Below are 22430 nucleotides of genomic sequence, written 5' to 3'. Positions count from 1 at the left end.
GGGTGTGGGTCTATGACTGCTGTGCTGCTTTGACATTCCTCAGCACAGAGAGCTCACAGAGCTACGCAGGATGCTGCTCCCAGCAGGTGAGGTGGTTGTGGGAGAACTGGGAGGGAATCACAGAACCATAGGCAGGCAGGCAGAGCAGGCTGCTTCGGGAGAGACTGCTGTGCTGAGCAGAGCCGGGGGCTAACGTAGGGGGTAGGGTGTTTCTCTGCCTCAGGATAGGTCGGTCAGCCTGCTGTCTTTCCTACCCCAGACACACCACTTTCCTCTCCTCCCCCACCACTTCAGTTGAAAAAGCGGTTGACAGTCTACTAGGATGCCCCTGGAACAGTGGTTCCCAAACTTTAACAGCCCGTGAACCCCTTTCACTAAATTGTGACATCTCGTGAACCCCCTCCTAAAAATGAATATTTCCAGGGATTTAAGTTTAAATTTCCTCAGTGTGATGGATTCGCTTGCCTTGCTCTGCATAGCTCTTGGAAGTCTGGAACCACTGGAGAAAGATAAAGTCTCAGGTCTGGTTCGGCATCAAGTCTGTTTCTGTATTTGGTTTTCAGATGTGCATACGAGGAAAATGCTTTCTTGCATAAGTATGTTGTTGAAAATGGTAACAAAACTGCAGCAGCTTTTTCTGCCAGAAAGGGGTACTCATTTCTTAAACTCAGCCAAAAGTTGATCAATCATAGATTTCTGAAACTCCTTTTCAGTTTGTAATCACAGGAGATCTCAATCAATTTATCTTTTTCCTTGGTGTTTAATATCTGTGTTGAGAAAGTGGTATCATCAAAAGGGTTGCGAATTCAATCATTATCGCCTGACATAGCTGGAAAGTATTCCCTGAAAGTTGTGCAAAGTCCTTTTAGGTGTGCAATTATATTGGTTTTAGTGCACTGATCCAACTGAAGTTTATGTTCTGCCAGGAAGTCATGAAGATTACTGAAACACTCAGCTTGATTGTTTTCCAAACAACTTCCCCAGAACTGCAACTTCTTTATCAGGAATTCAACTCGCTCTTGCACATTGAAAACTGTTATATTGAGGCCTTGAAGAGATAAATTTAGGTCATTAATTCTTGAGAAAATATCTGCTAAATAAGCTAGGCTCTGGACCCAGACATTATTTTCCATACAGCTGGCAAGGTGGAAAGGGTGGCTGTTGAAAAGAACCTAGGATTTCCGTTCTAACCTCAAACAAGCGCACAAGGATTTTACCCCTTGAGAGCCATCTAACTTCAGTATGGGTCAACACACAGTCATGTATACTACCCATTTCTTCACAAAGTACGTGAAATATTCTGGAATTTGTTGGCCATGATTTTATGAAATTCACCATTTTCACTGCATTGTCCAGCACTTCCTTCAGTCCCTCTGGCATGTATTTTGTTGCAAGGGCTTGTCTATGGATGCTGCAATGAGTCCAAGAGACTTTTGATGCAACCTTTTTTGTTCGAGCTACAAATCCAGTATACTTCCCCGTCATTGATGTGGCCCCATCAGTGCAAATGCCTAGGCAATGAGACCAATATATTTCCTTTTCTTGAAAATATGCATTAGTCAGATTGAAGATATCTTCTCCAGTTGTACGTTCTTCCAATGGTTGGCAAAACAACAAGTCTTCTTCAACCATACCTTCATTCACATAACGTACAAACAGTAGCAAAATAGCTAGATTAGCTACATCAGTTGATTCATCCAACCGTATAGCATAATATGGACTATTTTTCACTCTATGTACAATTGTGGTCTCTCCATTATTTGACATGTAATTAATTCTTCGTGACAACGTATTATTGGACAAAGGTACCATGTCAATCCTTTTTGCAGCCTTTTCTCTGAGCATGCAATGAACTACGTCTTTTATACATGGACCAATCAAGCTCTCTGCCATGGTATGGGCTTCTGATTCATAGATTCATAGATTCTAGGACTAGAAGGGACCTCGAGAGGTCATCGAGTCCAGTCCCCTGCTCTTGTGACAGGACCAAATACTGTCTAGACCATCCCTGATAGACATTTATCTAACCTACTCTTAAATATCTCCAGAGATGGAGATTCCACAACCTCGCTAGGCAATTTATTCCAGTGTTTAACCACCCTGACAGTTAGGAACTTTTTCCTAATGTCCAACCTAGACCTCCCTTGCTGCAGTTTAAGCCCATTGCTTCTTGTTCTATCCTTAGAGGCTAAGGTGAACAAGTTTTCTCCTTCCTCCTTATGACACCCTTTTAGATACCTGAAAACTGCTATTATGTCCCCTCTCAGTCTTCTCTTTTCCAAACTAAACAAACCCAATTCTTTCAGCCTTCCTTCATAGGTCATGTTCTCAAGACCTTTAATCATTCTTGTTGCTCTTCTCTGGATCCTTTCCAATTTCTCCACATCTTTCTTGAAATGCGGTGCCCAGAACTGGACACAATACTCCAGCTGAGGCCTAACCAGATGCTTTTGCTACTCGGTAGCTTATGTGGTATGACGCTTTAAAGTGCATTTTCATGATCAGTACTTGCTTTGGATATAAAACTGGTAATGTCACTTTTCTTCTCAGCTAATTTTGGCTTGAAAAAATCAACAGGCTTGTCGAGTTGTGCAGGATGCCTAGTTTCTAAGTGGCGCCGAAGTAGAGAAGGTTTGAGGCTGCTGTTTGCTAGAACGTCACCATAAATCACACACAGTGGTTTTGGACATTCTTGCTCACCAATACATGTAAAGCCATATTTTATATAATCATCGTCATATTTTCTTTTCTTTGTAAGTGACTTTCCAGGACCATCATGATCATTAGACTTAGATTTTCCTCAGTGTGGACTTGAGGAAACACTAGCTGATTCCAGCGTCTTTACACTTTCCTTTTTCAGCCACTTATCCATTGAACTTGTGTACAAAAGTTCTAATAAAAATAACAGAGAGAGAGACTGCTAACAACCAACAAACTAGAAACTGAGAAGATTCATTCACTGAAGCAAATCAGCACTCCAGAGAGAAGGACAATTACTGAGACACCTTAACACTCCTACACTGGCTACAACGTGCTTCTGGCTGGTTTGGCTCGCAAACAGCTTTTCTTCCACCGAGGAAGGTGGGACAGGAATCTGAGCTGCCACCTGCACCCCGCATGGAGTGCTGGGGTTCGGGGCTGCTGGCTCCCCCGCTGACAGGGGAGGGCTGGGGCTGCTGGCTCAAACTGCCCAGCCCCGCTCTTCCCGAGGCTCGGGCTGCTGGCTCCACCGCTGACAGGGGAGGGCTCAGGCTGCTGGATCAAGCTGCCCGGCCCCGCTCTCCCTGGGGCTCGGGCTGCTGGCTCAAACTGCCCGCTCTCCCTGGGGCTCAGGCTGCTGGCTCCCCCGCTGACAGGGGAGGGGCTCGGGCTGCTGACTGCCCGCTCTCCCCAAGGCTCAGGCTGACGTCTCCCTGGCTGACAGGGGAGGGCTCGGGCTGCCTGCTCAAACTGCCTGGCCCCGCTCTTCCTGGGGCTCGGGCGGTCTGCCCTGCAACTGGGTCCCAGCAGAGTCCTCTGGCCGCCATTAATGAAATTTTTCTTGCGAACCCCCTGAAACGTTCTGCGAACCCCCAGGGGTTCGCAAACCCCACTTTGGGAACCACTGCCCTGGAATGATGGGATTGAGAAACCTGCATCATGACACTTTACCTGCCCCATGAGGCATTGCAAACCCTTCCCAAAGCACCCTGCAGCCAGTTGCACAGTGGGATAGCTACCACAGTGCACTGCTCTCTGTGTCGATGCAAGAGTTGTTAGTGTGGATGCACTCTGCCGACACAAGGATCTAGTGTGGACATGCATCAGTGGTTTTAATTAAAGTGGCATAACTTTTCCGACATAACTTTGTAGTGTAGACAAGTGGGTTACTGGTTGTCGTAATGAGACATAAAAGCATTGTCTCTGTTGAGCATGATCTTTGGTGTCTAGCAGAATTATGAATTTAAGCTCCTATGCTCGTCTTTTGAAAGTGTTGAGGACTGAGAGATCATATATGGAAGTGATCATTTGTGAAAAGTGTTCATCCACAGGTGATAGGGTTTTTTGGTCTTATGGTTTTTCCGTGAGAGTTCATTAGAAAGTGTAGTGATTGTCTAGTTTCACCCACCTAGTTGTTGGGGCATTTGATGCACTGAATGAGATGCACCACATATTGTGATATGGGTGTTTAGGGCACATGGATCATGAAAAGTATGCTGCGGGGGGTATTTATCGTTGTAACAGTGGAGATATGGCTGCAAGTTTTGCAGATGTTGTTCTGGCAAGGTCTGGTGCCATTTTGAGTTGGTTTGTCCTGGTCTATGGGGAGCTTGCTTCTGATGATGAACTTGGTGAAGTTGGGGGTTTATTTGAAGGTCAGAAGAGAGGGTTTTGTCACATTTTTCTGGAGATTCTTCCTCAAGGTGGCGCATGAAGAGGTTGGCATAAAGGGGAGCCATCCTAGTACCCATGGCTGTTCTTATGTTTTGGAAAAGTGTGTGTTGAATGTAAGTTTGTTATGGATATGTGAGGATGAAATGGATGAGTTTGTGATTGGATTGGATATCTGACTGTTGTCCATTGTTTTCTACATATTTGAGGTAGGCAGGTGATGCCTTTGTGATGACGGATGTTGGTGTATAGCAGTGGTTCTCAAACTTTTGTACTGGTGACCTCTTTCACATAGCTATCCTCTGAGTGCGACCCCCCTCCCCCGTAAATTACATGAAATAATAAAATACACGAACTGCAGGAGATGGTTCTTCCTTTTTTTTTCTGAAGTCCTTCTGCAGAATATTGTCTCCTTACAACAGTCTGTAACATACTAGTTCTCCTTTGTCCCATGACTGCAGAGATGTTAATTGCCCACTTTGTTTTGAAGTTCAACATGTTATGTTAACTCCTCATGCTTAACAATTTGTTCCACCTTTTATTTAGATGTGACACTCTGATTACCTTTCTCAGACCTGAAGACGAGTTCTGTGGATCTCAAAAGTTTATTTCTTTCATCAACAGGAATTGGTCCAATTAAAAATATTATCTCACTAATATTGTCTCTCTTGTATCCTGGGACCAACATAGCTTACAATCTTCTACCAGGCAGACTAGATGCTACATTGTATGTACAAAAGCTTACAAATGGAGAAGCCTTACTTTTAGGAATTCACCTACATTTATATCTAGTCACAATGCAGCACAAACTATTGGCACGCTATCTGCTGGAGCACAAACTTCAGTGTGAGACTGATCTGGTCAGCAAATTTCAATTGAAAATACAGAAAACTATTATCACTTCTGAGATACTTTGGCAATTAAAAATATGTGATATGAAAATATTTCATGTCAGTATATTACAAAATGTTAATATTTGCTATATACTAAACTTCACCATCTCTGGAAAAAATACTTGTCCATGCAAATTTAATACAGATCTTTTAATACATTGTTTAGTAGCTTTGACCAATAAACACCACAGAAATTGTTGAAATTAACAAACAGTAAATACTGTTGTCATAGTCACGCTGCAGTGTTATTGGAACTGTGCAAAAAATGACACTTTTTCACTCTGGGTACCATTGTTTCACCTTGCCTACAGGCCTTGTGGCACCACATGACAGCTGCACATTATACCTCATCTAAATGTATATAAAATAAACTTTCAAATGATTATATGGTGTGTGTGTGTGTGTGTGTTGGGTACATTAAACTCCAAAAATATGGCCCTTTTTGGACAACTGCCTCACAGCTACAAGGAACACATACCATTGAGTAAAAACAACAAGGAGTCTGGTGGCACCTTAAAGACTAACAGATTTATTTGGGCATAAGCTTTCGTGGGTAAAAACCTCACTTCTTCAGGTGCATCTGAAGAAGTGGTGAGGTTTTTACTCATGAAAGTTTATGCCCAAATAAATCTGTTAGTCTTTAAGGTGCCACCAGACTCCTTGTTGTTTTTGTGGATACAGACTAACATGGCTACCCCCTGATGCTTGATACCATTGAGTAGTAACAGTGCAGAGTTGAATGCAGTGAGTTGAGCATTATTTTTAATGGTCATTGTCTGGGTAACTACACCTAGATTCTGTGGTGATTGTGTGCTGGTCTATTTAAAATAGATGGATTAATAGGGCCCAATGTATTACCTACTTTCAGAAATTGTATTAAACCTTAAAAACTAACATTCTTCTGGCCTTGGACACCCAAAAGGCAATAAATAGACTTTGTGCAAATATCGCTTTTTACCTGAAGGTATCACGAGCATGGACAGCTACCTGCAGGAGGTCCTATGGCTGTGAATGATGGATCCCAGAAATATGGTGGTTACAATATAGGGCCTCAAGGAGGGAAGAAAAATATGAAAACGGTAAAAACAGGAAGGCAAACTCTAGGGCCTTAATAGGGATATGAAGTTTTTATTACTATACTAGGAATTAAATCTGCTGTATGAAAAAAATTGAGGTAAAATTGATTTTTGCTGGAGAAAAGTTTTCTGTTTCAAAGATTCTGTTCTAATATAATGAACCTCAAAAATGTCTTTAAAAATAAATCCAGTTAGAAAACATTTTCTCTTTACCTTTCACACACAACAGATTTCTGCTTGACGCTGTAAAAATATACCGACACTTAGCTTTATCAAATTGTTTCACAGATGCCCTTCCATTATCTATGCAAGACTTGCTGTGCATGGACAATGATTTTCCTCCTAGAGCCCATTGTCTAGTGAGATGGTATGTATACATTCTTTATTCTGTTTTCTTCTGTATTACAGGTAACATTTTAACATATCATTTTGGTCAATTTCATGGTCACAAGATTTTTAAAATAGTACATTTCATGATTTCAGCTATTAAAATCTTGAAATTGCATGGTGTTGTAATTTTAGGGGTTCTGACCCATAAAGGAGTTGTGTTTGTTTGGGGGGGGTGGGGTTGCAAGGTTATTGTATGGAAGGTTGTGGTACTGCTACCCTTACTTTTGCGCTGCTGCTGGCAGTGGCACTGCCTTCAGAGCCGGGCAGCTGGAGAGCAGCGGCTGCTGGCCAGGAGCCCAGCTCTGAAGGTAGAGCTGCCGCCAGCAGCGGCGCAGAAGTAAGGATGACATGGTATGGTATTGCCACCCTTACTTCTGCGTTGCTGTTAACAGGGCACTGACTTCTGAGCTGGGTGCCTGGCTAACAGCCGCAGCTCTTCAGCTGCCCAGATCTGAAGGCAGTGCAGAAGTAAGGGTGGCAATACTGTGACCCCGCCTCACCCACAAATAACCATGTGATCCCCCTGCAACTCCCTTTTGGGTCAGGCCCCTCAATTTGAGAAACGCTGGGGTCCCACGTGAAATCTGTATAGTATTAGGGTAAAAAAGAACACATAAAACCAGATTTCATGGTCTGTGACAGGTTTTTTCATGGCCATGAATTTGGTAGAGCCCTAATCATAATACGATGATTTTCAGTGATCAGATTGGGTATTCATTCAGCATTCGTTGTGTCAAAATTTGAGCCTTACAAAAATAAGCATCACTCAGAATTCGGAACATTTTAGTTAATTTTAAAGTAGCTAATGGTTTAAATTAAAATGAAAGTGAAAAGCTTTCAGTGTTTTAAAATCTTCAAATGACACTTAGTGTATGTGTACTTAAATGTGTACTTAAATTCAACATGTTTAAATATATTTCAGACTGAAGTCTTTCAAGTATTAGTTTCTTTCATATCAGAACGAGACTTATTGAATAAAATTTTAAGATGTATTTTTGTCATTCATAATTTTTTGTTATGTTTGTACTACAGTTAAATAGGCACTGTGTTCCTTTTGGTTTCTTCACTCCTTTCTGCAGTGAAGCAGAACTAGTGCTATCACAAGTTTCTTTGTGGCCAGAGTATGATGTTACAAACTCAGGATTATGTCTTGGCTGCAGACTCGGGTAGAAGGAGAATGGCTTTATTTAATTCCAGATCACTTAAAGAATAGGAATGGAAAGCAGAAAGTTATTGTCAAATAAATTGCTCTTTGCATAAATGTTGGGTTTATTTACCTTCTTCTATTTCTCCTCCATAAGAATTATGGTTTAAGAAAATAATATAGCCTCATGCAAACTTTTATGTTCACACTAGGAAAAGCACAGCGATCTCTGCCAGAGTGAATCTGCCATTGTCGTCTTTTTTTTTTTTTTTTTTGCTGCCTGAATTTCAGATCGAGTACCTCACAGCACATGTTGTAGGGTACTTATTAGTTGTCTCTAATGTATCTTTTATTTAGAACAGTGGTTCTCAACCTATTTACCATTGTGGGCCACATCCAATACTACCTGTATGGCCCTGAGGATATCACATGGGCTGCAGCTCTGTGCTGATTGGGCCACAGGTTGAGAACCCCTGATTTAGAATATAAGTAATAACATATAATATGCTCTGGTACATGAATTGTAAAAGTGGTTATATAAAGAAGAAGAAATTTTAATGTGTAATTTTTAAAATATTTGAAAATGAATTGAAAATCCAAAATGCACTTTAATAGTTTGGCTTTTTTTCAGGCCTCTTAAATATTTAAGTCCATGCTAATTAATTGCCATTATATTACTACCACAATGCGCACTAGTTAAGTAAATTGGTGACATCTGTACTCTAGCCTACCTAGGACTGACTCAAGAATATGCAATTTATTTGTCACATGTAACTTACTACAAATGTTACCTTTTTTTTTTTTTAGGTATGGCTTACGGGAATTTGTGGTTATTGCTCCAGCAGCAAATAATGATGCAGTTCTTAGTGAATCCAAATGTAACCTTCTTCTGAGTTCAGTTTCGATTGCATTGGGGAACACTGGTTGGTAAGTGAAGTGCTAAATGATTACATGTCCAGATATTACTTTCATTATAATTTGGAAGATGCTTCATAGTAAGGAAAAATATTAAATTGATAGTAACAACATATAGTGTAGACTGTCTGATAGTGCCACAGAAAGAAACAAAAATTGTCTCAATGGAAATGTGGACTAACCTTAATAGCAAAGGATTCTTTCAAAGATAATTAACATTTTAATGCACTGAACCATACGTATGACTTCTGTTCCATAGACTTTTTCTTGTTTTAAAATACAAAAAACCATAAGAGTAATTAATTGGTCTACAAGACATGATTTTCATAGAATTGTAGGGCTGGGAGGGACCTTGAAAGGTCATCTAGTCCAGCTGTGTGTGCTGAGGCAGGTCGAGGTATACCTACATCATTCCTGACAGGCGTTTGTCCAACCTGTTCTTAAAAACTTCCAGTGATAGGGATTCCAGAACCTCCCTGCGTAATCTATTCTAGTATGTAACTATCCTTATCCTTAGAAGGCTTTTTCCTAATATCTAACCTAAATCTCTCTTGCTATAGATTAAACTCTTGTCTTTTGTTCAGTGCACACAGACAACAATTGATCACTGTACTCTTTTTAGCAGCCATCAACATATTTGAAGACTGTTGTCAGGTTCTCCTTCTTCTCATGACTAAATATGCCAGTTTTTTTTTATAACCTTTCCTCATAGGTCAGGTTTTCTAAACCTCTTATTTTTCTGGCTGTCCTCCAAATTCTCTCCAGTTTATCCATATCTTTCTTAATGTGTGACACCCAAAACTGGACACTATATTTCAACTGTGGCCTCAACAGTGCTGAGTACAGTGGGACAGTTATGTCCCATATCCCCGATACGGCACTCCTGTTAATACATCCTAGATTGATGTTAGCTTTTTTGTAACTATATCATATTGTTTGCTCTTTGTTTATGATTCACTATAACCCCCAGATCCTCTTCAGCAGTACTACTGCCTAAGCAGTTATTCCCCTTTTTGTATTTGTTTGTTTGATTTTTCCTTCCTAAGCATAGTACTTTAATTTAATCTTGTTGATGTCGGACCAATTCTCCAATGTGTCAAGGTCATTTTGAATTCTAATCCTGTCTTCCAAATTACTTGCAACCAATCTCAGTTTTGTGTCATCTTCAGATTGTACAAGTATACTCTCCACTTCATTATTATCTAAGTAATTAATGAAACTGAATTTTCTCAGTATTTAATATAAATTTAATAAAAATTTAGTTTATAAAATTATAAATTAGTTTGTTCACAGATCTGATGGCATAAATCTTCTAAAGCTCCTGAAAATATTCTTACCCTTTATTAAATCTCCCCAAATCAGAATTTAAGACAAAATGCTTGGTAAAATGTTACTTATGACATTACTATAGTTTATTGTACATTCCACTTAACTCTGGTAGTGGAAGTTGTATTTTATGACCTCTATTTTTTAACTTAACCATTTTTAATTTAAACCCAATTACCAGTACATTGTGGTGGTTTTCTTTATATCTCTGTGTAGAATTGTCTGAAATTGCTTTGACATACATACTATTAAATAGTTTTGAGGATGTTAGAACAGTGAACATTTTTTAATCTACTGCTTCAATATTTTGCAGTCAGGTACCATTGTTTGTGCAAATACATCATAAATGGCGAAGAATGTATGTTGGAGAATGTCAGGGCCATGGAGTTCGAACTGACTTTGAAATGGTTCATCTTCGTAAAGTGCCAAATCAGTATACTCATTTATCAGGTCTGTTGGACATCTTCAAATCCAAGATAGTAAGTATGTGTGTACTAGAAATCATGCCATTTAACCAAGTGAAATGTAGGCTATTTCTTTTTAAATCAGCAATTTTTAAAAAACTTAAGGTAATGTAATCGTTAAAGGGGAAGAAAAATGGCCTATGCTTTAATCGGCATTGTCTGCCTGTTTTCCTTTTAGTTTAATTAAAAGCTCTACTGACCTTTTAAAAATAAAGAACAGTCATACTAAATTGCTAATGTGTGAGTACTGTTTTGAATAATTTTTTCATTAATTCTTTACTTTCTAATAGTAGGCTAATTCTGTAGCCTCCTGAGTGACACAAAACTCTAAATTTACTAAGTACTTCACAAATATGTGGTCCCTGCCTTCAAGAAATTATACTCTAAATTTGACACTCCATTAGTGAGGGAGAGATGAAGGGCATCGTGACAAGAATAAGGTCACATGCTTACTGTAGTAAGGTAGACACACATCTTGATGGGATTTTTTTTGTACCTTTCTTTCCCCCATCTCTCCTTACAGTGAGATGAGAGTTAGTTTCTATTAGAAATTTTCCTTGAAAGTTTGATAGAAATCACTTAGATCTTTTTGACTATGGTAGGAATGGGAACATATTCTATTTTTCTCTTAACTCTTTAAGAAACTTTTCAGACTTTCTTTGCACTTGGATACACCAGTTCATTTCACATGGGCCATCAAGCACCAGTCAGACAGTAATGATTTTCATAATTATCTTTGTGTTGGATTTGAAGAGTAATGTATCCTATTACCAACCTTCTTCTAGTTTAGTCCCCATTCTTGTGTGGATTTGAAATAATTTTCTACTTATTTATGCACCCATGTTATTGGTGTCAGTGTAGCTGTCATAGAACCATATTCTTTTGATGTTATTCAGGCAGTGAATTTCATTGAAGTCAGTAGGATTGCTGACCTGAGTACAAGAAACATGATTTGGCCCATGTTTTAAAAGTAATCTAATTTGTTTCATTTTTATTTGTGAATTTATACTATCTGGCCTATTTTTATACTGTACGGTATATTTTTATATATTATAGGGAAAACTTGTGTTAAAATTAGACCAGTTATTTCTTTTAAAGCCAAGTGACTGAAGTGGACAGTGATAAATAGCCTGCTTGGGGTTGAAACTTTAGAAGAGATTGTACTGAAACAACAATATCTCATATAATGTTGAAAACCCATTCTTCACTTGTTTTGTTTTTTTTAAACCGAGTATTTTAGTTTCAAATAAGTGAAGTGTGAAGAGTATTATTGTAACTCTAGTTGATTTACTTTAATTCATTTGTAGTGTTTCTTCATTTATTTTTTAGGGATGTCCTTTAACTCCACTGCCTCCAGTAAGCATAGCTATTCGACTAACGTATGTTCTTCAAGACTGGCAACAATATTTCTGGCCCCAACAACCACCAGGTAGGAGATTTGTGTGCATAGCGTCTTCAGGAAAATTTTACATTAATTTATAGAAAACAATTAATGTAAAGAAAATGTTTATAATACTTGTATGTGACTTAGCAGAATTTTGCAAAACTGTAGTAGCTGCTCACTAAGAGAGAAGCATATGAATATCTGTGGGTTTAAGAACAATTTTATAATAATGTTTAAATCTGAACAGTGCAGTGTCTTTTGCTCTTTTGGCTGGAAAACCACTTGGCTTCATTTTTCTCTTTGCACTTTTCCTTGCACTGCAGACTGCTGACAAAATAAGCCCACAAATATTTCCATACGTATACATAAAAAATAATCAGAGGAAAACAGAGTTGCCCAATCAGACATTGTTATTGGTAGGAAGGGATAACATTGGTGAGATAAAAATTTACTATTAAATTTTAGCACTAAGTTGGATTCCTTTAATCTGGCAGTGTTGTAATGCTATAGAAACTTTCCCAGGCTAAGGCAATTTTTCATACAGTCTTCATTTTGTCTGAAAAGATTTATTTATTTATTTATTTTATTTTTGCAGTTTTTGGATTCCAAGGTTAAGTTATTGGGTTGTTTTGGAGTAAACTTCCCTAAATAAAGATTTTCATTTTATAAGCATTTTGACTAGCAAACCTAGCTCTAATATGTAGGGGAGCAATGAAACTTTCTATCTTCAAAGTCATCTCAAATGCACAAAGTAAACTGAATAAACGGAGAAAAATATTTTTCTCTGACTTTTTTGTTTTGGTAATCCCAAGTGTTACAGAAACTGTAGGTAAAAGTTTAAGACAGAAGTTGTGACTTTAAGATGATGTGTCTAAGTTAATTAAAATATAAACACAAATGGTACTATGATGGCTACATTTTTAAATTATTAGGAGATGGGAGAGCAAAACATGTTAAGATGCTTATTTCTCACCCCCATCAGTTAGCTGTTGATTTATGCCCATGACTATTTACATCCCTTAGCATAATGGTTTTTATTATTATATCTAATGTAGTGTTAGATGTTTTTACATATTGGGGAAGCCGTGTTGCCCAGTGGATGGAGCACTAGATTGAGACTCTTGGAGACTTGGGTTCTCAGGATTCTTCTGGTATGTCTACACTGCAATTAAAAACCTGCACCTGGTTCATGTCATTTGACTTGGGCTCAGGCTAAGGGCCTGTTTAATTGTGGTGTAGACTTCTCATTGGGTCTTGGAGCTGTGCTCTAGCTCACGCCCGAATGTCTGCACCGCAATTAAACAGCTCCTTAGCCTGAGTCAGCTGATGCAGGCCAGGCATGGGTTTTTAATTGCAGCGTAGACCCTCCCAGCCCAAACCTTGCCTAGCAGGTAACAATCAGTAAACTGCAGCCCTCAAGTTCCTCACAGATCTCTCTGCAGTGCACAACCCCATTACTGTACATTCACAGAAGATATTAAGTGTGCTGCTCCTTTAAAGAGACAGAAAAAGCATCTTGTTATCTTGACTGGAGTTAACAATCATTTCAATTCAATCAAAGCACTAGGTTGGTTTAGATAAAAAGTAAAACTAGTTTAATTAAAAAGAGTTGTTTTAAGTGAGTTCAAGTATAAAGGATAAAAATAGAAGGGGTTACACAAAAGTAAAAATATGCTAATGGCTAAGATCTAACGTAACAAGCTGCAGTCTTTGGTGAGGAAACTGTCTTAAACAATGTTTCAGCACTAGTTGATTAGCTCTTAGGATCCCCAGAGTCCAAGGTGCTGGTTTTCCTTGTTTCCTTAGGTGAAGGATCACTTGGGGGTTCTCTGCCCCTCTCTTTATAGTCCAGGCTACCTTTGAAAAGTACATGTCTCCAAGTTCATTGACCGGTGTAGGCTGTGTGGCCGTTCCTCCCTGTCAGTCTCTAAGGGAGGCCATGCCTCCTCACTGTTGTGTACCTCTGGTCCTCTGGCCAGGCAGACGAGGCCAGTTTGAGTCCCAGGCCGCCAGGGTGGGGCAGCAGACAGTTAGTTGGCTCTGGCCTGCAATCAGGGCAGAGCAGCTGAACAGTATATGAGCCTCAGGCACAGTCAAGGCAGGACAGCAAAGCAATGGGTAGGCTCTGGCCTGCAATCAGGGAAGAGTAGCTAAGCAGTTTAGAAGCCTCAGGTAAGAGTGAGCACCAGTACAGTCTAGAGGCTCAGGTCAGGATGCCTGGGGAATGAAGGTTTCTGGCCTAAGGAGCGGGAATACTGCCACCTCAGGAGCCTGGCCAAATCCACTGCATCACAACCCAGGGCCCTAACAGTATCCGCCACTGGGTCAGCTGGGGTCTGGCGGCAACACGCTTACCTTGTATCAGGCTAACTGCCAATCAGACTGTTGCCTGGTTTTCTAGAGCTGCTTCCTACTCTCCCCCTTGGGTGTACCTGCGTCTTTTGTCTCGGGGAGCTTGGTCGGCCAGCGGTCCTGGGAGCTCAGGTGGCAGCCCCGGCTGCTCCTCTGCAGGCTCCAGCAGCAGGCAGGATGCGTCCGTCTCCTGTGATGGCTCCAGCCCCACTGAGCTGCAGGGCCCACCTTTTGTTCTTCCCCTTTCTGTCCTGCCCTGCCGCTCCGGTGCGGCAGACGTGGTTCTCCTGGCTCAGCCCACCAGAGGGCATGTTGTGGTCCCTCCCTGTCACTCTCTGAGGGAGTCCATGCCTTCTCGCTACACCAGCTTCAAAAGGCGGTAAGGCTTCCTGTGGGTCCAGTCTCCACCCACTATTGAGATTAAGTGATCACTTTTCCCCACTTGCTCTCCTGATGGGTTTGTTTGCCTGGCATGCGAATGTGCTTGTCACTGTCTTTGGTTAAACCTTGCTCAATTTGCTCAGGAGACACATTCAAGCAGGTGGAACTGCATTCCTTACTCTGGAAAAAATCGTTATTAACTATCAACTCACCCTGAAGTGCCTAGTTTAAATACATTTTAGTCATAATTCCACCACAACTGTATAATCTTTTATAGGTTGACAGTACATACATCATGCAAGAATATTAATGGTCAATGAGTTTAGTTTTCCAAGGACATTTTACATGACACCTTTTAGATACAGATTATAACAATAGTGAGTTGGTGTACACTGAGCTGGTCAGGCCAGCTGAAACTCACTGCTAGATACTTGGGAAACCCCTTGCCTTCTGGCGTAGGGATGCTTTTAGGGTCACAATTGCCTATTTGACCGTGGTCAGACATTGTCAGATATTAAAGCAAGAATGACAAGATGTTGGTGATGGCCTACCTTTTTGATTAAATCATGGTGCCATTCTTCTATTTTTTAGAACTTAATTTCATTGTTCCACATTTTTGAGTTAAAATACCTCAGTTAAGTAAGTTGTTTTTTATAATTAGCCTTAGATAGATAATTATGCCTAAGCCTGTCGGAGACCATGAAGTCTTACTCTTTCTTTGTACCTTTTGTTACTGTTGTTGTTACTATTGCTTTAAAACATTTCACCAGTCAGTTGACCAGTTATTTTCAGACTGGTCAAATGCCCAACACTACTTGCTGGTTACTTCAGGAGATCTTTTTAGTTCAGTAGGGATTATATATTTGACATGTTTTGCATTTGTAATGTGTGTAGAAGGGAATGGTATGAGTGACCTACGATGTCTAAGAAATGCATAATTAAATAAAAAATATTTGCTGGTAACGTTTATCTTTTAGTTTTGGTTTTCATCTGTATTTAAATAGAGAAATCATGTAGGGACATTGTTATTCTAATGAAGAAGAAATCACTTAAAAATGTAAATAATAAAAGTAATTTTTCCTCTTCAATTGCCTTAAAATAACTTTTAGCATATGGAGTGTATTGTTTGCCGAGACAGTGTGTCAATTGTTAGTAATGTATATTTTATGATATTATCTAAATTTTAACCACTTGTTCCAACAGAAAGATCATGTGCCATGTAACTTTTTTTTATGTTTAGTAGGCAGTGTGCTATTTATTACTCTAGCAAACTATCACCATATTTATATTACGGAAAATGTGTTGATCTGTCTTCAGATATAGATGCACTAATTGGAGGAGAAGTTGGAGGCCTGGAATTTGGGAAATTACCATTTGGTGCCTGTGAAGATCCTATTAGGTGAGATTAAGAGTGCAGAAAATTATGCATATTATAAAATAGTGTAAGTGCTTCTGAGAAAAAAATCAGAACTATAAATCTAATTTTATATAGACTTTTGTTTTCCAGTGATATATCTGTGTGCCGCCATATACTGCTAACAGAAGGCCTCAGAGTTTTAAGTATTGCTTAGGAGTTAAGAGCAGTGTGCGTTGAGACTGTGTTTTTATGAAGTTAATAAACAATACGAGAATATATAGAATAGTGCAAAAAGCTATATTTTAGTTTCAAGTTTCGTGACAGATATTTTTTGATACATGGATACTTGATGCAACATAATAGATTATAAACTTTTTCAACTTTGTATTTATCACTCAAATCATAATGCTAAAATGTACCATAGCTACAGATGCTGTGCCCATATGCAAAGTGTCAGATTTAGAACTCTTAATGTTTTAAAAAAAGTAAGTTGAGCAAACCATCTTCAAAAGTAAACTGACTTTGTTATCAAAAGAACAAAGGCATTTGTAGAAGATGAGTTTCCTTGAGCCATAAACAAGTGATATAAATGGCTAGGTATATATGGTTTACATTAAATGCCTGTAGGATCTTTTTTTAGATCCAAGTTTTTGTTTTTTTTAAATTCACCTAGTCTAAACAAAATGTGTCTTGTAGCATGTTTAATGTTCTAGGTATGCCAAAGCAATTTGCAAATCATAATTCCAAAGGGTGTAGCAACCGTGCAGCCTATTAGGGTAGCCACTGTGTGTTCTGTAAGAACCAGGATTAATTCTAGCAGTGCAGCCAAACCTGTATCCATAACGGCCCTGGTTCATGAGTGCCCCACTTTGCCAGGCACTAGTTGAAATTATGCTTGTTTTCCAGTGCTAGAGTTTGGATTACGAGCCTGTTGACTGGGAGTTCTGTGGTGCTAATTTGAGTTCTCCTGGGGGATCTCCATGTCTCTTCTTTAACTGCAGCCCTTCTTAGGGCATGTTGTAGGTTTTCCCCTCCTTCTGTTGAAGAGGAAACGTCCATCCACTGTTATCCTAATTTCCTCCACCAACATATGCACCCATTCTCAACCTGTTCCCTATTGCCCCTCTCTGTGAAGTTGGACACTTAACATGCATACATAAAATAAAAAAACAAAACAAAATGAAATGAAAAACTCCCCCCGCTTCCCCCTTCCCTGTAGGGAGAGGAATTGGGGAAAGAACCCTATATGATGGATGTTAGTCACATTGTTTAGTGCACTACTAGAAGGCATTCAGATACTGGATGATGGGCACAGCAGACAAATCAATAGAATAGAAATAAAAAAGGTATAGTCAGTGGAAACATCAACTTGTCTGAGTTAAAAATAGTTTTTGCTCCTTTGAAAAATCAACTAATTATCAATTTTACATCATCATCATCCCTCATGTGCCCCCCCAAGTTTAAAAAAAAAAAAAAAGACTTGAAATCAAATTTAACAAAAATGCAGTAATAAAATTCTGACATCAGAATACAATATATATAACAGTAATCTCATGGATCTTATTCAGTGGTTTATTGTGCAGGCCACAAAGAGGGAGATTTTGAAAGGCATAAATGTCAGTTAGCTCCCTAACTTCCATTGAAATTCAATGGGAGCTAGGGGAGATTAACTGTCATTTATGACTTTTTTTGAAAATCTCTTCCTGAGCTTTTTAGAAATCAGTCTAGCATAATTTATACCAAGTTTTTGCTGTTTCAGTGAGCTTCATTTAGCAGCTACATGGCCTCATCTAACAGAAGGTATCATTGTGGACAATGATGTTTATTCGTAAGTATATTGTAAATATACAAATTAATAAATGTTTAGATTTTTTTTCATCCATTAACAGCTTGTATCTTTCTAGTGTCACCTAGAGTTTAAAGTTCTAACATTTTTAATTTTAAGGCCTTGATGAATGTGTAACCTAGCTTTCTGTATTTCAGAACCAATCGTATTCTTAACAGTTTTTCCCTGTGAGTGCATTGGGAAAGGGCCATTACATACTGATCTCCGTATACATAGTACATGTGCTCCTATCTGTGCATTAATTCTCTTTCTAGTTTCCATTTGGCTCTCTCTTATTAATTTATTTAAGTAGGGTGCTAGTCTAGCCTTGAGATGAAGGAAGATGCCTCATAGTGAACCTGGGAAGCAAAAGGAGTTCCTTAAACCTACAGCTGTCTTTGCTGAAGAATGGGATGTCACCTCTGCTTTCTACTCCATCTAGCAAGCATGGTCAACAATGTGCACTGACCTGTTTTAGAAAAGAATACTAACTCTTTAAGTAATTGTATTAACACATTTGTGGTGTTTGGTTTTAAGTTTTGGAAACTTGAAGAGAAAAATATACGTAGACAATTAAATCTTCTTTAAAGACAAATGTTAAACACCAAAATATATTCTGTTTAGCTTTAAATAGTACTTATTTTTTTGTATTTCTCTTCCCTGACTTTTTTTAGACACATGCAGGAAAACAGGATCCTTGTTTTTCAGATTTCCATCTGTCATTAATTTTTCTCACTTAACTTATGTTGTTCTGTATGTCTTGTTCTTCCCTGTAGCAATAATTATGATGTGAAAATGCAACCTATATTATGACTTCCATAACCTAGCTTGGCTGACTTCTTTGTTTATATACTTAGATCTTCCCTTGCAATTCCTAAGAACATTGGATTACTTGTGGTGCAAGTAATTTCCCCCTAATACTGGTGTTGACAAAATGAAGCTTTTTTTTTTTTAGTGATTTGGATCCCATTCAAGCCCCACAGTGGTCTGTGAGAGTCAGAAAAGCAGATAATCCGCAATGTTTATTAGGTAAGACATTAACTTCTTTTCCATTCTAGACATCAAGAAATAGTAGTTTAGGGCTGAAAAGATGACCAGTCTCCTAATCCCCTGTGATTTTGGATTTTCTTTATAATTTTCCTTAATTCTGAGCACAACCTCTCCTAATTTCTCTTAGGGTCTGATTGAACTTCAAATTAGGTTGTCTTTCAAGCCCTTAATTCTTTTTTTTTTTTTTTTTTTTGGGGGGGGGGGAATTCTGATGTGCAGTTTTATTAGACCTGTGTTCCCCAGACTTGATTAGTTTCTGGCTAATGTGCATGTGCTGATTTTGTTCTGTAAAGCACTATATTGCATGTAATCTTTATCTAAGAGATGGCTTCTTCCTATGTCCGTCCCTAAATATGAGATCAGGTGAGGCTCACTAGGTATCAGCCCCTAGATTGGTAAATCATGGAGGCATGACGTTCTCCATATGGGGCTCTTAACTTTGGAACACATTTTCCCTGTTGAGCCAACAGCCCCAGAGTTTATTGAACTTGCATGCTACAAAGCTTGAGGAGGTGGATTAACTGGGTATTGGATTTCTTCTTGAAATGGTTGTTGTTGGCTTTCTAGTTGGCCTTGATTAACTCTTGTTAAGCTTTAATTTGTAGTTTCAATCCACAGATGTGTAAAACATGGCCTAGAGATAGTAGTAGGTACACTTCTCAAATTAAAAGTAAAAATAATTACCACTTCTTTCCCTCTCCTCCAAGGACTCCTGCTATGGTAGGAAAGGACTTATGCTATGGTTAATTTATTGTTAGAGGATCTTCACTAACTAAATATTCAGAAAATTATTTTCTTTGTAGGTGACTTTCTTACTGAATTCTTCAAACTTTGTCGTCGGAAGGAATCAACTGATGAGATTCTTGGAAGATCTACATTTGAAGAAGATGGAAAAGGTAGAAATCTTTGTTCTTAATTTTTCAATGTCATAATTTGTAAGTATTTTTTTTTTTAATTGGATCACTTTCCCATCTCTACTATCTTGTCTGTTCATGACATCAGCTAGATATATTATTTTACAGCACTAGGGGAAACCTTTAGCTTCTCTTGGCAGGGAGTATTACAGGCTAATGCTAACACTTTTTCCCTACACTCCAGACCAAGCTTGTCTCTTTGAATACACCTCTACCCCAATATAACGCGGCCCGATATAACACGGTAAAGCAGTGCTCCGGAGGGGCGGGGTGCATACTCCAGTGGATCAAAGCAAGTTCAATATAACACAGTTTCACCTATAACACAGTAACATTTTTTTTTGGCTCCCGAGGACAGCGTTCTATCGAGGTAGAGGTATATGTCTACACTGTAGTGTAAGCCTAGGTTTAGTAGAACATGAATTAGCAGACAGTGGGTTTAAGCTAGGGTGGGTGGGCAAACTTTTTGGCCCCATTAGGACTGGATTGAATGTGCTGCTATCTTCAATCTCTAAAAGAGGCAAGGGAGTCTGGTGGCTGCTTCGTAATCTGACTCTGCCATGCAGCTGTGTGGCTAAAAACAGTTAATTTCAGATGTGGGACAATAGCCTCAGAATTATAGAGTATAAATATCAGGGTTGGAAGGGACCTCAAGAGGTCATCTAGTCCAACCCCCTGCTCAAAGCAGGACCAATTCCCAACTAAATCATCCCAGCCAGGACTTTGTCAAGCCGGGCCTTAAAAACCTCCAAGGAAGGAGACTCCACCACCTCCCTAGGTAACGAATTCCAGTGCTTCACCACCCTCCTAGTGAAACAGGTAAAAGCATAGGTTAACAGGTTGGTTAGAATTGTAAATCCTAAATAAATTGAGATGATAGAATAGAACTCTGAACTTATTTTATAACTATTTCTTATTTTATAGAGGTTGCTGATATAACCCATGCTTTGTCAAAACTCACAGAGCCAGCACCAGTCCCAATCCATAAATTGTCTGTCACAAACATGGTTCACAGTGCAAAGAAAAAAATTCGCAAACACAGAGGTGTAGATGACTCACCGTTAAATATTGAAGTCCTCAATACTATTATGTTGGTAAGCAAACTGTCCATGCATCATATTGTGTGCATGTGTGTTGTATGTAGGTCTTTTGTTTCATGTTTGTGGCTTATAAAATTTAAAAAATATATTGGCTTACTGTGATTAGTTATGACATAATGGCATTAGGTTGGAAGAGTCTGTCCTATCCATAACCAGAGTAATCAAACAGTGATACCACTATCAAGTAGAGTTGCTTTTTCTGGAGACTACCTTTATTGACTGACAGCTATACCTATTTGTCTGGGATTTGACAAGCCACAATAACTAGTGGAATATTCTCATCAATTTCAAGAAAATATCCATTTCAAGTGCATCAAGGCAGAATAAATAACCTTCACTGTTTGAATAACACTGTTCCAACTCAAGAAGTTGATCACAGCATATTAGCATAAATATACCAAGAAAAAATAGATGTGCAGAGAAAAAGTGGGGAACGTGTTTAAAAACTGACGTGGTCTATTTCCTTCCCCCCAAAGTTCTTATTCCCTGATGCTGCTGACAAACTAACAAATGGTTCTGAAGCCAGGCCTAGTACTTCAAGAAACAATCCTCCTCCGGAGAGTGAAGAATATGTAAGTTTAATTGAAATTCATAGGAGAAATATCTCAAATCTGAGTGATTTCTTAATATCTAGAAAAAGTTTGTCACAGGATGCTTGCAGAATGTTAGTTTATCTATATGCAGGGGTAAATCCAGGGAGCTTGACTACAGTATATAGCTATTCTTTTCTGTTGCGTATTTCTTTAAAAAAATGTTTCCCAGATGGAGCACGTTTTGTCCACAGCAGTTTGTTTTAAATATGTTCTTTAAAACAGCCTTAAAACCAGCTACATTCTTGTTTGACCAGCAGGTGTTGCTACTTATCCTTTCTTTTCTCTCAGTCTACTGCAACTCTGTCCGTCCTATTACCACTAGAGAATGATTGGGAAGAATAGTTGTTTTTAGTGGAGGTTCTACAGAAACTGTCTTCATTCACCTATGTCCCTTATCATTGATAGCTAATACTTTTGCATACTTGAGTTTTGCTCTCATGTTGACACACACAGATAATGATTGTGTTTTAGTGAAATCAAAAGTTTGAAAGTCATTTTCTGGATTTTTTTATTTTTCTCATTTAGAATCTTTACAGTCAGTTCAAATCAGCTCCTTCAGATAGTCTGACCTACAAACTGGCTTTATGTCTTTGTATGATCAACTTCTACCACGGAGGGGTAAAAGGAGTGGCACACCTCTGGCAAGAATTTGTAGTAGAAATGCGCCGCAGATGGGAGAAAAATTACCTAATTCCAGGGTAAGCGTTCCATTGGAATTTGACTGAAAATGTCCATAGGTTGTGACAGATAGGATAACTAGTTATGACTTTAAAATATACTTTGCTTTTCAGAATTGCAAAAATGATTTTAGATGTATATTATTTGAATTAGTACTCCCTGCTTCTCTTCCGCTTCTCTCCCATGAGGGGAAAAAAAGCATAAGGGGTGGGAAGGA

At 38.9% G+C, this 22430-nt stretch overlaps 1 protein-coding gene across 4 annotated transcripts in view; it reads left to right on the top strand.

Annotated features, from left to right (window-relative positions):
• RAB3GAP1 (RAB3 GTPase activating protein catalytic subunit 1) overlaps nucleotides 1–22430 on the top strand; it is a 48043-nt gene that overhangs the window by 11499 nt on the left and 14114 nt on the right. For all 4 annotated transcript variants that reach the window (XR_008446606.1, XM_054043242.1, XM_054043243.1 and 1 more), the window contains 11 exons: nucleotides 6629–6707; nucleotides 8682–8801; nucleotides 10429–10594; nucleotides 11909–12008; nucleotides 16014–16095; nucleotides 17813–17881; nucleotides 18834–18907; nucleotides 19732–19824; nucleotides 20767–20936; nucleotides 21419–21514; nucleotides 22061–22233. Coding sequence is in view for 3 of the 4 variants with exons in the window: in XM_054043242.1 (XP_053899217.1) it covers nucleotides 6629–6707; nucleotides 8682–8801; nucleotides 10429–10594; nucleotides 11909–12008; nucleotides 16014–16095; nucleotides 17813–17881; nucleotides 18834–18907; nucleotides 19732–19824; nucleotides 20767–20936; nucleotides 21419–21514; nucleotides 22061–22233 (1222 nt within the window). In the remaining variant the exon portion in view is untranslated. The remainder of the gene's footprint in view (nucleotides 1–6628; nucleotides 6708–8681; nucleotides 8802–10428; nucleotides 10595–11908; nucleotides 12009–16013; nucleotides 16096–17812; nucleotides 17882–18833; nucleotides 18908–19731; nucleotides 19825–20766; nucleotides 20937–21418; nucleotides 21515–22060; nucleotides 22234–22430) is intronic.

This window comes from Malaclemys terrapin, chromosome 11 (genome assembly GCF_027887155.1).
Source record: "Malaclemys terrapin pileata isolate rMalTer1 chromosome 11, rMalTer1.hap1, whole genome shotgun sequence".
Classification (NCBI taxonomy): Eukaryota; Metazoa; Chordata; order Testudines; family Emydidae; genus Malaclemys; species Malaclemys terrapin.
Note: the sequence above shows the minus strand (reverse complement) of the source record. Positions and strands in the feature narration are given on the sequence as shown.